The following is a 17,849-nucleotide window of genomic DNA, read 5'->3' as shown; positions in this document are numbered from 1 at the left end:
AAAAAACATATTTTTTTGTTCTATATTCTCAAATTCTCTAATTTTTAGAAAATTAGATAAAGTTAGTAAACGAACCTTATAAATTTTATTTTTGAGTCACATGCATTTTCCAAAGAGCAAATTACACTTTTGGTCCTATGACTATAGGGGCGTGTTAATTTTGGTCCGTGACTTTTAAAACTAACAATTTAGTCCTTTAACTATGCTTTTTTTAGCAGATTTGGTCCTCCCGGCCAAATTTCGCCGGAAAAAGATAACCCATTTTAAATTATTTATAATTGAGGGCAAAATGGTCCTTCCACATCATTTCTTCATCAATCGTAGTGAAATAGTTTTCGTATTCTTTTAATATCGATTTTTTTATACTCCAAAACTTAGCTTCAATGGCGGATTCCGACAACGAATCAGGAGGGCACAGGGACGACCACGACGGCGACAGCTCACAACGGGAGCAAGACCGTTTCCTCCCAATTGCGAACGTGAGCCGTATTATGAAGAAGGCGCTGCCTGCGAACGCGAAGGAGACGGTCCAGGAGTGTGTGTCGGAGTTCATAAGCTTCATCACTCACTGGAGAGGCGTCGGACAAGTGCCAGAGGGAGAAGCGGAAGACGATCAACGGCGACGACTTGCTATGGGCGATGACGACGTTGGGGTTCGAAGAGTACGTGGAGCCAATGAAGGTATACCTGCAGATCGAGGTCCAGGGACATGGAGGGGGAGAAGAGCGCCATGGCGGGGCGGCAGGAAAAGGACGGCAGCGGTAATGGAAGAAGAAGAAATGACGTGGAAGGACCATTCTGCCCTCAATGATAAATAATTTAAAATGGGTTATCTTTTTCCGGCGAAATTTGGCCGGGAGGATCAAATCTGCTAAAAAAATCATAGTTAAAGGACTAAATTGTTAGTTTTAAAAGTCACAGACCGAAATTAACACGCCCCCTATAGTCATAGGACCAAAAGTGTAATTTGCACTTTTCCAAATGCATTTGGCATTTAAAAAAGTGTAAATTCAAAAAATATGGTGTATTTGTGAGAATTTAAAATAATGTCAAACGCATTTGGAAGATTTGTTTGACACTATTTAATTTTTCAACAATAGCCTGAAAATGATTTTGAAATTAAGTGAAACTAGTATTTGCCCCGTGCGATGCATGGACAAAAATTTATAAGTATTGTTGTAATGTTATGATACAAAGCAGAATTAATTTTATTAAAAATTTAAGTATAGTTATACATTGTAATATTTAAATGTTAAGAAAATATATGACAAAAAATGCATTCATATTGCTAACCTCATTTGCAATAATGATCTTACAAAGTTAAACGGACAGAGAAAAACCCGGACCACCTCGTAGTTTACACACAAAAAAATAATGATCTTACAAATCTATTAATATGCATTCACACTTAGGTGGGACAAATCTCGCATTATTTTGAATAAATTGCCACCTTGGCTCCTTTCAAAAAAAAAAAAAAAGGTGGGAATATATTTTCCCTACTTAATTTTATTTTACCTAACTTTCTTTGTAAATAAATTATTAAAAAACTAATCAAAATTACAAACTATTAAAAAGTTAGTGTATATATATATATATATATATATATATATATATATATATATATAAATCAAAATTGATAGATAATACTCGTAGAAATTAATTCATAATTACATGAATTTATAAATTTGTACAAATTTATAAAAAAAATGCGTACAAATTTATAAATTCATGTAATTATGAATTAATTTCTACGAGTATTATCTATCAATTTTGATTTTATATATATATATATATATATATATATATATATATATATATATATATGATTATGAAGTTCCTAAACCCCTTGATATTCCATAACTCTTAAATGCATCAAATGGGGGGAAAAAATTTTCACCTTGATTATGCTATATTATATATAGAGATATATGTGTAATGCATTTCTTACCAAAACACATTTTTCAAACTAATTTCGTCTATTTTTCTACAAAATTTAAAATATGTCCACTTTTATTAGGTCACTCACTTTTCGTCCATTTCAGTCAATAGCCTTTTTCATCAATAGTTATGCCATTGACCCGGGTCCACCTTACAAAGTGGATCCGAGTCAAAACACACCATTTATATAGTGAATATTCACAATTTAAAATTTGAACATTCAGTATGTAAATTATGAACATTTAGTATATAAAATTGTGAACATTTAGTATATAATTGTAAATATTCAATATGTAAATTGTGAATATTTAGTATATAAAAATTGTGAACATTCAATATATAAATTATGTATTTTTTTACTCGGGTCCATAATTGCAATGTGGACCCGGGTCCACAGAATAATTTGCCCTTTGTCATGTGTCGTTCTAAGAAAATTATTGGACTATTCACCCAATAGGGACCAAACACTTGTATCCAATGAAACTCATAATCAAATGCTTAGTAATTGAAATGAGTATTAATTAAAGGAAAATAATACTTTTGGTCTATGAATTGTCTCACTATTGAAAATTTGTTCAATGTAAGTTAATTTAAGTAAATTTAGCCCCTAAAATTGTTCATAATGTTGCACTTTTAGTCATTATAGTGTTATATAATTATCAAACGTCATTAGCAAACTCTTTTTTATGATGTTATTTATGTCATTTAACATTAATATCCATGGTTAAAGTTTCATTCTCTCCATATGAATGTCATTTTTAACAGTGGATATTGATTATAAATGATAAAAATAACCTCATATTTTGACAATTATATAACACTATGATTGAAAGTGCAACATTATTATGAACAATTAAGGGGTTAAATTTGTTTAAATTAACTTTAAGAACTAAATTTCTAAAAGTAAAACAATTTAGGGGTCAAAAGTGTTATTTTCCCTTTAATTAATTAGCACTCATCTTTGAAATGGTGAGCCTTTCAGCAGTTTTAGTAAAGGCTGATTATATTTTCTAGTGCTTTCCTGCTTGATCATGATGATCTTTTACATTTATGGTACCTTTTTGTTGAGAATGAAGGACTTCATTGTAAGTTGTTACGCCTCATAAAGCTTTTGAATTTCTAACAAACAAAGCAAATTGTTTGTCAAATAAAAATCATTATTGAAATCTACTAACCTTGAAGACGTTGATGGTTGATTGGCGATTAGTGTCGTAGTTTTTGCGGTTCATCAACTTTGTTTTCATCTTTGTTAGTTCTTTATCTCAAACTCGTATGCTTTAAGTTCTTGAAGAACTAGACAATTGACATTACCTATAAATCTCCGTGGTCACGCATGAAGTGACCTTCATCTCCTTAGATTTAGGCAAGCCTCTCAAAATCTTTAGGTTGATATCCTTTTGACTTATGTTATGGTTAAGATCCATAATCTCACTGAGTATCTTCATGTATATGATCTCCGTTTCAATTACACTTTGTACTAGGGTTATCTTGAAGTCTTCGAACTTCTTCGTGGCAATTGGCATACTTCTCTTATTTGTCTCTTCTCCAATATGCAAAAGGAATTTCCATACCTGCATGGCAAACACACACTTGCGTATTCTATGAAATATAGTGTTATATACAGCCTTGAAGAATATATTTTTTGCTATGTTGTCAATGTTATTCCTCTTCTAGTTCTCCATCATCCATTTGTCACATGGCTTTGGAACATACATAGGAGTGTCAATGTTTTGTAGAGTGGCTACATTGACCTTAAGAATCTCCATTGGTCCACATGTTATCACCTCCCACATTTCGTCATTGCGAGCTAATAGATGTGTTTGTATTGGTATTTTTTAATCATCAAATTTGTCAGTGCTAAACATAAGATGCTTAGACAACGAACCTTTCATTTTTCAAGAAAAAAATATATACCAACTAAAATATTATTATTTTTTGAATAGAGGTCCACCTAGCAGTCAGATTGTTGACCCAAAATAGGCAACTACTCTAACCAGAATGGTGTTTGAACAAGCCTAGAGGGGAGTGGAGGTGTGAATATACTTGTTATATTTTGAAAACTTTTGTTTGTGAATAGAGGTGTTGTAAACATGAGTTTCATGCAACGAAAATAATGTTATACCCCTTTTAAGTTTTGATGTCACGTTTATCTTGTTAATAAAATTTGGTTAGAAGATGAATAATGAAAACAATAAAGTAAGTAAAGAGATACAATAATTTTTTTAGTGGTTCAACCAACTCGGCCTAATTCACTATTCTCCTATAATTCCTTAGGAGGTTCCACTAGTACTTATCACCCCAAATACAAGTGGAGAGAACTTGTGCTTTGATCACAAAGCCAGCCACAACCTTAGATTTTTCTCAAGTGTTCAACTTGTTACTCATGCTCTTTTTATTTTTCCGTTTAGAGTTTGAATATTTGAATACAAAAGAATGTTCTTCTCTAACTGTTGTAGACTTGTAGTCTTAGCGTTTAGTAGTCTTGAATTTGCCAAAGTCTTGAATCTTGATCTGGAATTGATCGTAGTAGTCTCTCATTTGTCAGCTAGGTTGCTCTTGAATGTAGTTTACACTAGTAAGAATTTATCTAAAAAATGTAGTATGTCATTCAACTTGAACTGATGTATTTATATACTCATTTCAATTTGTTTATTGGAAGGAAATAAACTTCAAATGGGTAGTGTCATTATCCATTGTGAAATGGCTAGTGGTTGTGCATTTGGTTGTTCATGTTAGAACTTTCAACCGTTGCATGACTTTTAGTGCATGAATTTTTGACGTTTTATCTTGCATTATGTCTTCGCTATTTAAGGAAAATCATCTTCGATATATGTACATAAGCATATTGAAACCTTAACAACATTATATTGTTTACCTTGTTGTGAGAATATACTCAATCACTATATTGTCTGGTTATGCGAATTGTAATGTGACTTCACCGAATGATGACTAGGTCACTTCTCGATTTGGACTATTCGGTGTCTGCTTGACTTTGATTGTAGTCGCCTTTTCGAACAACATTATGATTTGAGTATTTGACTTTAAGTTAACCCAATTACTATCTGGTTGATTTACCTCCTGGTTCCAAATGAACCATCTGGTTCTCATACTATTTAGTCTTGTACCTTCTGGTCATCAACTTTTGGACTCTTCAATCTTTTACTTTTCGGTTGTGCACCATCCGGTTGTTGACTTCCTACACCTTTACTATTTGGTTCTTTAAACTATCCGGTTAGTTCTTGAACTACTATCCAGTTAATTTACTTTTTCGGGTAGTATAATTCATTCATAAGTTGAACCTTTTGAATGATACACCAAGTATAAATCATAAGTCTAAAATTGTAAAAGAGTTATGATTTTGAAAATCTAATTTTATAGGGAATAATTTTTTTGGTATAATTGAAATCTAATATACCAAGACTATGTGGTCTGATGGTACCCGGGTTGGACTTGGTTCTTTGTTACTACAATGTAATAGAGCCAGTACTATTAAAAAAAAAAAGAAATCTAATATAAATATTTTCTAACACTTTTGTTTAAAATATTTTTTTGGTTGTTGTTGTTGATATGAGTCAATAATAAGTATTTATGTTAACAAATAAATATGGGTAAAAATTATAAAAGGAAAAAAAAAAAAAACACTAAAAAGCATAACTTTGAGCTTTTGCCAGGAAAAGGGTTAAAAATTAAAATCCCTAGATCTCCATTGTTTTTTACAGAGCAGTGTTCGTTTTCTTTTCCGCCAAAAATAAAAGAAGAAAGAACAATGGTAGCAGTGGTGCAAGTTCAAGCAGCGACTTCCTAAACAATGCCGAGGCAGCGACGATGAAGCAACTAGGGTTAGTGGCAGCAGCACAGCTTCTCCATAACAACGACCTTCTTCTCCGGTGAAGCATCACACAGTTTGAACTCTTTACTGTTTTATTGAGAAATAACTTGGAGGAGGCGCGAAGAGGAGAAGGGATGGCGCGGACGAAAGAAGGTTGAGGAAATGAAACCTGGACAAGGAAATAACTTGGGGCGAGGGATTTCGCCTTTTGTGGGCAAGGAAATGAAACCTGAATGGAGCTCGGTAATCAATTTTGTCATTCCTTAGGTATTTCATCGCCATTGCTTGAGTTTTTAAAATGGAAACCAAAAACCACTTTAACCTTTGATTCCGATTGGCATCTTCAAACGTGGTGAACCACCACGCCCCGTGTTTGAGCTCTTTCACCGCCGAACAGCCACCATTATCGCCGCCTTCCACGACCCTATTCAGCAATTTGTCACGTTGCATGTTCATAGTTTATCCTCTTTACCACCTTGCGACGCTGACTATCATTGCTTCTCGCCAGCGGAACAAGAATATGGAAAAACAGGGCACTCCATTTTAGGTCCGTATTTCACTTCCCTCTGAACATTTTCTGATTAGTGCATTATGTTGCTTTTTTTCTTTGTTTATCTATATCTATTTATCTTTGCATAAGCTCTTCCCATTGCAAATGTAGATACCTTTTTTATGGTGATTTTTATATAATTTGCTTTGGCAATTGTTTTTGCTGATGGAAACTTTAAAGGTTTTAGGTTTATAGAAATGCATAATTAGGATATCTTCTATCTTTTAGCTCATTCATAGCTTAAATGATTGACCCTTTCCCCTGTTCTTCTCTTTTGTTGCCATAGTTAAAATTTAAATTAGAGTAGAGTTTTTTTTGGGGAAATTAGATTGCACTATACTCCATTTCATGGCAGAAGTAGTAACAAAATGCAGATGTCTAGTGATTGTTTAACATTCTGGGATAATTGAATGTGGATAGCTGAACTAATATTGAATAGTCGCAAGTGTTCAGAACAGTTGCCAGTTGAAATTCTCTTTTTATAGTTATAACTCAATTGCTCTGTTGCTGACTTAGACTCTCCTTGGTTTAGTGGGTAGTGAATTTAATATGGTTCTCTTCATCTTTTTTTGGTTTGTGTTTTTTTTTGGGATCATATACCTTTTATTTCACCATTATTTACTGAAGTGTTTTCGTGGTCTTTTCTTCCTGTGGATTGGCTGCTATAAACTGTCTACTCTTTATTCACACTTTATTATATTCTTTTTTATGAATGAAATTCAAAAACATGTTTTTATGTGTAGGAATTTGCCCGCCTAAGCTATTAATGAATAATGATGCTCCCATGCTTAACAACTTCAGGAAGGCTTACCTTTTACAGTGAATTTACAATTTTCTTCACTGGGTGTGAACCATATAGTTTTCTTAGCAGTAAACCAAGCCAAATTGCACTGGCATTTGAGTAAAACCAATTTCGATGCAAAGTGTTAGAATTTTCAAGAGCCATTATAAATGTTTGTCAGATTTTGAGGTTTTCAATGGATAATAGCTGATCTTGTCAAAGCAACCCCAGTTTACCCTAATAAGATTAAATAGTACTGATGCTAGCTGCACCGCTTTTCCCAATGCACATACTACAACAGCCCAGCAATGCAGAAGTCAAATTATAATGCTAAACTTAAGCATAGAAAGCCGCAGCAGCAGATGTTGGAGGCTGCTCAGGAGATTGCCATTTATATTCATCGGTTTCACAATCTTGACCTGTTCCAGCAAGGGTATGTAACTCACTATTTTCTGTACTTATTTCTATTTTAACTTGCTCACATTGAAAATCAATATTGTCACACTTGCTCTGTCTTTGATGCATATTTAGATGGTATCAGATTAAGATTACAATGAGATGGGAGGATGGCATTTCTGATTCAGTTGGAACTCCATCACGAGTTGTTCAGTATGAAGGTAAATTCTTAGAGACTTGCTCTATATTTTTTAAAGAATAAATCCAATTACATGTATCCAAATGACTTGGTGTATTAGTTCATGCTTAATTTGACAAGCTAATCATGAAGCTTTTGATATATACAGTTACTGGAATTTAAAAATACAGTGAGTTTGATACAGACCAAGGGATTAAAAATGAAATGTGCTAAGGTCAATTGATTATCATTTCTGAATCTTCATAAATCTAGAAATCATGCAGTTTTTTAACGGACTTAGCACATATGATATATTGATATTAAGGATTTTTTTGGTCTCTGATGATCTATTGGCCTCTTTTATATTCTTTTAGCAAATGAACAGTCCTTTTAGTGATCAATGGAATTCTAGGATGTGTATTTGCCTAAATTTTTAGTGGCTATGAACTTTCCGCCTTCTTTGCCCTCGCATATGCACACACACACACACACAAACACATATAAGAGAGTGCACATAGCATAGCATTGCACATAGCATTGCATAAGTAACAGGCTTGAACTTATACTAATATTGACTATGATCTGGAAATAGTAACATCTTTTCTAACATGCAGCTCCTGACTCCAGTTCTGATAATGTATATGGAGTGTGGAGGATTGATGACAAAGACCACAGTTTCTACACACCACCTTTCAGAATAAGATATGCAAGGCAGGATATCCTTCTCTTATTGATGGTCTCTTTCAACTTATCTCTTGCCGAATATGAGGTAGTTGCTTCTCCCCTTATTTTCTTTCCTTCACACATCTCTTATTAGCTATCAGAGAAATATATAGGCAATTAGCTAAGTAGATCTGCTTCTTTACACTTTATCTGATCCTACATCCTAGAGTTTTGTGGAAAAAGAGCAAAATCTGAGAAATAAGAAGGTCGTTGGCTATTTGGACGCTGAATAAAATAGGAGAAAGGAAAAGTTTGTATTGAAAAACAGTGTGTTGTAAAAATCGGACTAGGTTGCTGCTAGGGCGAAGGAAGAATGGGAAAGTTGGCCTTTTGTGCACTCGGCTAACTCAGCCTCTATATATATATGTATATATATAATTTTTTTTTTTTTCGTTTGTATGTTTTAAGGTTAGAATATCATGTGTAATCAGTGTTGTAGAAGGCGCTAGGCACTCATTGCACTAGGCATCTGCCTAGGCGGATGCCTAAATAAAAAAAAAAAGTAGTGTTGCAATCCACAATTGCACATAATTGATAACAGTGTTGCCCCATATCACATACACTGCCTTGTGTTGTGAAGATTTGAAGGCTTAAAAGGAATAAAAGCACTTTAAAGCAATATAAAGCAACATATACCTCTTATAAATTCACAATATAAAGCAAAGACAAAAAAGAAAAATTGAATCTGTACATGGCGTGATGCTGATGAGCTGATTAGCTGGTGGTGGTGATGGTAAGCTGCAGAACTATTGGCGACGACTTCCAAAGGCGATGAGCTAATGATCAATCGGCTTTGAAGCAATCTGAAGCTAAGCTCCTTCACCAGACAATGATCAACTGGCTTCGAAGTTTGAAGCTACTGGTAGTACTGGGCGATGTGCAAGAGGCAATAAGCTGATGATTGTCGATGACAATGAGTTGTGGGGCTGCGGGCTGAGGGAGTGAGGTGCAAATGTGCGATCGTCGATTTCTTCTTGATTTCCTTCCCTTTTTCGCAGCAATTTGCTTAGCTACTTAGAGTTTTGGTTTGTTTTGCTCAAAAGTATGTCATTTTGAGCGAAACAAACCGATAAAAAAATTTTAATCAGCCAATTTTGCTGATTTGGCTGCCTATTTCAACTAGTCGGACGTTCGCCTACCATATGCCTAACATGGAAATCCTCTCGGCCTAGGGGCACCTAGTGCCTATACGGTGTTTAGGTGGACGCCTAGGCTGATTTTTTTGCAACACTAGTGTTATCGGACATTTATATTTTATGGGAGGAATACTTGCTAGAAGTTTAAAGAACCAGAATGCCATATGCAAAAAAAATCAATATGTTTTGTTATGTCTTTTTAGTTTGGCACCTAGGCGCCCATCAAACACCTGAGGGCGCCTAATGGTTTTTAGAACATTGAGAAAAAACTTGAATTACAATGGAGTATGTGCACTAATATATATACAACTAAAATAGACCCTTAGACTACCTGCTCTAGCTTAGTGAGAAGAATTAACCGGATGATTGGATAGTAATTGTACAATCCTAAGACTATACCCCCTCAAGTTTGAAGCGTATATCATAACTGCCAAGCGTTTTACAAATGCAGTTAATCCTAGGAAACTGGTCATTTAAGCGAACAAAAGATGTAATAATTTCTCTTGAATAAAATGACAGTTGACTTCAATGTGCTTTGTTCTCTCATGGGAGAGTGGGTTGCATGTGATATGTTGTTGCCTGTTTGTCACAAATAAGCTTTATAGGTCCTAACTCACATAACTTAAACTCTGGGTCTAGCAGTAAAAAGTAAAGCACCCCAAATAATTTCTCATGATCAACTGTTTGTTCTGTGGTTGACTGGTTGTTCTACCAATTAGTATGTAGCTGATGACTTAAGTTATTAAACTCTGGATTTTCTTGGGGAGGTTCTTCATACTTACACCAGTTTTCTTCAAATTGACCAACTCTTGAACAACAAAGTAAGAACGAGAAATATCATTAGCATATAATGACTTGCTTGGCTCTAGACAGAGATGCACGCTTTGAATGGTCTGAGAAGAAGCACTAACTCTGAAGAATGAGATTACAGAATAAGAATGATAAATATCATTAACATATAATGACTTGGTTTGATTTTGGATGGAAAGGCATGCTTTGAATGATCTGAAAAGAATCACTTACTCTCGAGAAAGAGACTACCTTACTAGACTACACAACTACACATCAACATTCTACCAAATTGCCTTTTTATTTACTTGAATATCATCAACTTTTTTATTCAAGTGATCAAATGATCAATAAACCTTGGCCCCATAAACTACAATTCAATTACTGCAGACCAAGATTTATAATTATGTACCAACAAAGCTTCTTGGAGGTAATGAATGGATTTCCAAATAGATTAAAAAGTAAGAACAAATACAGTAGTGGGAGCCAGACACAGGAATATTGGAGCTAGAGACATACAATGGAGCCTGAATTGTTGTCGGATGTCCCCTTGTTTCCCGAAAAACATCTGGCCTCACAAACAAGGTAAAATATGTTGAGAAAGCCATCTGGGAAAGTAACTTGGGAAGGTCACAAGAGAAGGATTCACATGGTGTCACATCCGGGTGCATGGTGACAGAGGGGCAGCATGTGAAAGTTTGTGTGCCAACTCTGGTGATCATGACATGTTAGGTTATGATTGCTTGAGGTTACTAAGCTCCCTAGCAACACGAGATTAATTGAAGATGTTAGAGGAAAAGGGTGTTAGTTGAGAGGATCTTTCTTAGCCTTAGGTTTAGGTGTTTGAAATCTATGGCTAGGATTAGCTCTTGTTGTATAAATAGCTCTACACTTCATTGTACATCTACACAGAACATATAGAAATATACAAGTTGAGTTCATTGTTTAACATGGTATCAAAGCGAGATTGAGGTGACTGGGTAGTGGGCTTTGGTCTGAAAGAGGAGGCGACGCCGTCGGAGAGGCGGAGCAGCCATCGGAGTTCTCACGTGCCGGCGCAGTCCTAGGGTTCCGACGCCACGTGCTGGCGCGTGCGCACTGTTCCGGCACGTGCTGGCGCGTGCGCACTGTTCCGGCACCTTCTTTGGTCGAGGTTGGTACCGGCGGGCTCAGGCAGCAGAGTTCGCTGGAGAGAAGCTTCCAAGATCTGTTGTGCTCGCCGGGAAGAGGCAGAGGTCGCCGGAGGGAGCTGCGCGTCGGAGGAACTGCTGCTGGTCGAGAGAGATGGAGGGAAATTAGCAAGAGAGAGGGACAGCCGAGAGAGATGGTAGGGGAGGTCCACGAAGCTGGGTGGTCTCATGGTTACAAAATAGAGTGGCATGGAGGTCTAGTTGATGAATGCTTTTGGAAATTGATTGGAAGCATAATGTGTGGTTAGGTTTGTGCTGCTGACGAGGAATAATTAGGCAGTAGGTTCTTTTGTTTATCGTATTAATAAGTCATGAGCTTTGTGTTTGGTTTGTCATAATTTGTCGCTCGTTTTAAGTTAATTTGGTATGGGAGCAATTTAGGGTCTGAGTTGAGTCAAGTGTAGCTTGTTCAGTGTGCGTAAGCAGGGGTGCTGCAGGAATGGGCAGCCAGGAGTGGGGCGGACCTGGCATATGCCGCGGGGAAGGCCGACGGCTGAAGAATGATTCAGGGTGAGTCAGTTTATGTGCATGCATCGAGAAAACGTTGTGGTGTTGGGCAGCGATGGTAATGGTGCATGGTGAGACTGACAGGTGCACTGTGGTGTGGCAGCGCTAATGGTTTGTGGAGCGAGAGGCAGGTACGCTGTGGTGTTAGGCAGCGTTGATAAGGGTGTGGGGTGTGAGAGGCAGGTGCGGCGCTGTGGTGATTGGCCTAGCTTTTGTTGGCTCCTTAGAAGCGTTGTTGGTGCGACAAGGTGCGTTGTGGACTGGTTTGGCACAGCGTGGTTTGAAGGTTGTTCGAGTGGTTCAAGACTTGGGCGTTGGCCTTGGAAGTTATGAGTCTAGGTGTGGAGTCCTATGATTCATGTGATACATATGTAACAAGTTGGATGCTCCAACTTGAGGGGGAGTGTTAGAGGAATAGGGTGTTAGTTGAGAGGATCTCTCTTAGCCTTAGGTTTAGGTGTTTGAAATCTATGGCTAGGATTAGCTCTTGTCTTGTATAAATAGCTCTACACTTCCTTGTACATCTACACAAAACATATAGAAATATACAAGTTGAGTTCATTGTTTAACAGAAGAAAATGCATAGGTTTAGAAGGATGAACAATGCTTTGGTATTGTTCATCAACTATCATTAACATAATGAAAGATCAGGCCAAATGGGTGGAGCATGATTCTTGTATCTGAAGGTCACGGGTTTGATTTTTGCCAACACCTTTACCTTTTTGGTTGAGACCGTCGTATGGGGTCTTCCTAGTCCGGTTTACCTCTCCTATGGGGTTTGAGGGCTATTACACAACAGTGGGGCTTACCCCGTGCACATCCTCTGTAGTGGCTGCGAATTTACCTTATTACAAGAAAAGATCAGGCCACAAGAAAATGGCTTTGAATACCATATTGAATAAAAAAGGAAAAGAAAAAAGAGATTGTATGGGTAAAAAGGTTGAAATACAGTGGATATGTGTACTAATATGTATATATACAGGTAGAAAAGAAAAAGACCCTTAACACTGCCCATTGCCCAATCTAGCTTAGTGAGAACAATTAACTAAATGGTTATACAGTAATCATCCAACCATCGGACTACCTTAGTACTTTAGTAACTCAACATTGGATATCTAGAAAACTCAAAAGAAAATAAAAAATGAGATATAAAATCAGTTTTTATTAGGAAATATTAAGTTGTGAGGCAAGAGAAAAAAATGGAAAAGAAGAGAGAAAATTTTAAGAGCCTTTTCTGAAACATATGGGAGGCAAGTATAAACAAAATTGAATTTACTTATTTTGATCAGTAGACAATGTTCCTCAAATTTCTGATTTGAATATGGGTTATTGGCAATTGGCATTTCTAATAGAAAACTATGTTCTTGGTTTACAGTTTGAGGCTTAGAACTTTTCTCTTGACTCTTTTTTCGATTTTGTTATTCTGTTTGTCTCCCTCTATCTTTTTCAAGTATTTTCTCAAAAATTGTTGAAGTTTTCCCTACTTCCCTTTTCCTTGATAGTTCCAGAACTCTAATAAGTAAAAAAAAAACCATTGTATTGGAATCTCATTTTCTTTTGAAAGGGAACTAGTTAAGAAATTCAAATTACATGATTTTGGGAGCTAAAATCAAGGAATTAATGATTGATTGATTATCCTTGATTCATTATGTTTGATTGACGCTTACCTTTTTTTATATTTTCATAGACTATAAATAACACATTCTCTTAGAAGGGAAGTGTGCAGAAAATTATTAGCAATTATCAGCTTTAGCTGAGGGGGGCAGGATTTATTCTTGTTGGGGAGTACAATTTGTTTCTCCTATATTGTCTTTTTTCCTTTCAATACATCTATTTTCTATTGATTTGTTTAAATATATCTCTATCTACTCTTTACTCTATCTTTCCACATAGATTTACAAATTCCAAAGGGGACGTAAGACTGCAAGCAATTTTTGCTTTGGAAATAACCTGGATTTTAACTCATTGGAGATACCTATGGAAGAGTGAATATGAAAGCTTAAGTACTTTATTATACTATATTTGCATGGTTTGAATTCTATGGAGTATATTTATATAGTATGCCATTCTTCTCCAGTGTTTATTTATCCCAATTGATTTTTTATCTTGGCAACTGATAGGTCCTTTAAATTAGCAGGGACCATCTTCATCTGCCGTTATTCTGAAATTTGAGCTCTTGTATGCGCCTGTGTCGGAGAACAGGTTAGTTCACCTGATATTTTGTACTTTTCCCTCTAATTTTGGTTTCTTGGACTATTTTTTTTCCTGATTTCTTAAAATTGCAATTAAAATTGTAAATTTTCCAGTTGAATAACTTCATCACATGAATTACAGGTGTGATTTGCAGGGCTCATTAGACATATGTCCCACTGCAGTCCATGAATTTCGAATTCCTCCTAAGGCTCTTCTTGGACTCCATTCTTATTGCCCTGTTCATTTTGATGCTTTCCATGCTGTACTCGTTGATGTAAGTGTACACATCTGCCTATTGCGAAGTGGTTTGCACACCTCCTCATCAAACGGGCCAAGGTTTGTATGAGATTTCAATTTCTCAATTGGTTTAATGGGAATTAAAATGATGCCATACATTTGAGTTATCTCTCGTGTCTTATGTTTTGAGTTCCAACTAATTTGCAAGAATTAAGCTTATGGAAGTAACTTATAGTTTTGGGCTTATACAGCGGTTCTTGCAAGAATAATGTTGCAGTTGAAGACTATGATAAGTCAAAGCAAGTAAGTTCTCTTCTCTAAACTCTGGGTAACAAAAGTTTCCTTTCTGTCAAAACATTGCATTGTTTTAAATTCAAGTTCTATTTGACCTATTGTATTTGTTTAACAGGCAATACTTGTTAAAGGATTTTTGAATGCTCGTGACATACTTCTTGAAGAGCTACAAAAAATCAGCAAGGCTATTAATCAGGCTATCAATGTAAATGATTTTGCTTCTAAACATGAGGTTAAAGAATTGTTAAGTTTCCCCACAGATGCAGATTCAGCAATAGATGCGAATGCAGTTTCAGGACAGGCTCAAAGCAAAAGGCAGCATGTTTCTAAGGTTCTTTCCTCCTGTGGGAGCTAATTGTTCTGCATCCAGTCGGGGTGCCTTATTTTTTCTTGTGTGCTATCTTATATGCTGTTCTGCTGTTGACAGAAACCAAACAACATATCTGAAGAAGTCCTGCATTCTCTACCTACTGAGGAACTGCTCAGCCTGTTTATTTGCTTTGGCAATCAAGTTGTTTACTTATGGGGTGTATTTCAGAAGTTTCACAGGTTTGTTTTCACTGGGTACATCTTGTCTCAAAAACCTTAATATTTCTCTATCATAGGGGTGTGAGTCAAGCTACTTGGACTCGATTCGATGAATATTCAAATTCGTTTCGGTTACAGTTAAGTCGAACTCAAGTTGGAGTAGTTCAAGTTTAACTTTCAAAATATATATATATATATATATATATATATATATATATATTTTGAGTACTTACTCTATTACAGTGTAGTATATGTCCATACTTTCTCAACCTATTAAAGCACAAAGAGTCAATGCTCCCACTGGGGTTCAAACCTGTGACCTCCCATTTGGGAGAGCCACAGAGAGAGAGAGACAGAACTTGTTCCCAGCAAAAAATTAACAACCAATCTCAATTGTCCATCTAGCCAATTGGCCCTTTTTTATGCTTGATGTGATTGAAAGTTAAAATGGGATGCCCCACTAAGCATACTCAGGGCCTTTTCTCAATTGTTGCAATTCCTTGATGTTAGCTTGCTTTGGTGTTATATTTTCTGATTATATGTTACGGAGTATTAGATTATTAGACTCTGGTTGCCAGAAAAGTTTGAAGGCATCATTTTTGAAAAAAATCATTTTGTAAAGTTGAGGATGAGTGGAGTATTTTGAGACAAAAAAGGTCAATACTGAGCAGAGAACTTAAGGTTTGGGTTGTAAACAATGACATGAATTATTTTTATAATTTGAAGGTAGAAAACTGCACTCTAATGCCATGGTGGAATGCTCTTTTTCCTCTCAGCTTGATAGTAACTAAATGCACATTAGCTTGAAAAGCAGCCAAATTCAAATTTACTAATTTAGTTGGATTACTTCAGTAGTTTTTGGTTCAATTTAGGAGAGCAATATTTGTTATTTCATTTGGGGTTGTGCACACTTTTTTCTCTATTTTGTATTCTAGTACAATTTTCTATCTACTTTGGACATCTGCATACTGTTAAGAGTCCCACATTGAAAATATAAGAGAGAATATAGGCCATGGGTTAGACTAACTAATTGATTGGATTAAGTCTTTTAATGTGGTTTGGCCCATGTGTATTATAGCCCAATTGAGTGACCTTGGCCCAATCTTAGATTATAAGACATACAATGGGTTTTGGCCCTACATTGACTTTTGGAAGGAAAACAGCTGCTTGAAATATACCTGGGAAGGATTATTTAGATAACAAAATTGGTAATACTGATTGTCATTTTTTGAGAGAGAATCAAGAATATCCTATTGATCATAAGGTACTGCAATAGGATTGGTGGGAAATTTTCATATAGCCCTATCACCTGAGTTTATGATTCCTTGCCTTCATGTGATCCATACTTTATATCTATATAAGAAGTATTCCTTAAAATTTCTCATGGATAGCTGCATTTTCTAGTCAGTTTTACTTTGCATTCTAAAATTAGTTTCTTATTTTTGCCCAGGGCTCACAAAACATCAATTCTGGATTTCCTTAGAGAACAATGGCTATTGATCGAAGAACAGAATGGTCAATATGGATGATCTATTCTAATGTTGAGATGCCACACCAATACATAAGTAGTGATGTTGATAAATCGTTTTACCTTCGTACTCATGGAAGAGCACGTGTTCTGAAGAAGCTTACTGAAGATGTAATTAAATCAGAACTTTATAGTTCTGTTATGGCCATATTTTTATTACACGGGATTACACATGAGTCTTTTTAAAATGAGCAGCCTTTTTAGATGTAGATTACACTTAGTCTTGCTTATCTGAATGTTTGCTTTTACTGTGATCAGCCTGCTCATGCTGCAGCTATGCGTGCTGATCTTCACCGGCGGAGTATAGCACAAATGAGAGTGAGTTCTATCTAAAGATACAATGATGCTTTTATTATTTTCACTACTATAGAAACTTGAACCTGTCTTGGTTTATTTCAGATTAATCATTCTTCGATTCAAGACATGCACATATTTGGAGATCCATCACGCATTCCAATTGTGACTGTAGAACGTGTTATAAATGCACCATTGCGCACAACAAGTGTTTTTCATATTTCATTCATAGGGAGGCAAAGGATACTAACATCGCAGATTCTGGGTTTGGCTCTAAAGCTATAAATAAATTAACTGATGGAAGCCCAAGGCAAAATGCTCGTGTTCTAAAAGTTGTTGTCTTCGTCCATGGATTTCAGGCAATGGATATCATCTTATTGTGCATTACATTTTTGGATTTTGTATTCTTTAACCTGTTTTCTGCAATTTACCACAATTCTTTTTTCCCTTAAAACTTCTCAGCTCAAAAGCCTTGAATAAACATCATAATGCCCCTTAGATTTTCAGAGTTTATGCATTGCCTCTTGCGGTTTAGTAATAGGCTAATAACATCCTTATGATTCAAATGGATGCTGATTCCAACCTTTCTTTAACAAGTCATAACACTGTCACATGTTTTAACTTGTAATTTCAAAAATTTTATATCTATTTTGAGTATTTGTGTTTGTTCCATGCTCATTGGTATCTAGGATGATCAAGTTACCAAAGGTGGAAAATTAACACATAGCAAGAAGGAAAAAAAAAAAAAAAAAAAAGAA

At 35.7% G+C, this 17,849-nt stretch overlaps 1 protein-coding gene and 1 pseudogene across 2 annotated transcripts; both read left to right on the top strand.

The window, feature by feature from the left end:
* The first annotated feature begins 314 nt into the window (after positions 1-314).
* LOC109191848 lies at positions 315-811 on the top strand (annotated as a pseudogene).
* A 6,599-nt stretch (positions 812-7,410) lies between these two features.
* LOC109191843 lies at positions 7,411-17,517 on the top strand. Of its 2 annotated transcripts, none has more exons than XM_019342521.1 (11): positions 7,411-7,531; positions 7,630-7,715; positions 8,287-8,441; positions 14,155-14,219; positions 14,352-14,546; positions 14,699-14,750; positions 14,857-15,072; positions 15,169-15,290; positions 16,720-16,908; positions 17,056-17,115; positions 17,197-17,517. In XM_019342521.1, the coding sequence occupies exons 1-9, from the start codon at positions 7,461-7,463 to the stop codon at positions 16,796-16,798; spliced, it is 1,041 nt and encodes a 346-aa protein (XP_019198066.1). In that variant the 5' UTR covers positions 7,411-7,460; the 3' UTR covers positions 16,799-16,908; positions 17,056-17,115; positions 17,197-17,517. The 2 variants fall into 2 exon arrangements, with proteins under 2 accessions (XP_019198066.1, XP_019198067.1); XM_019342522.1 differs by having other exon boundaries at positions 7,446-7,531; positions 7,640-7,715.
* Positions 17,518-17,849: the final 332 nt, after the last annotated feature.

Source organism: Ipomoea nil, unplaced genomic scaffold, assembly GCF_001879475.1.
Source record: "Ipomoea nil cultivar Tokyo-kokei standard unplaced genomic scaffold, Asagao_1.1 scaffold1721, whole genome shotgun sequence".
Lineage (NCBI taxonomy): Eukaryota > Viridiplantae > Streptophyta > Magnoliopsida > Solanales > Convolvulaceae > Ipomoea > Ipomoea nil.
The sequence above is the reverse complement of the archived record's forward strand: the minus strand, read 5'-3'. Positions and strand labels throughout refer to the sequence as shown.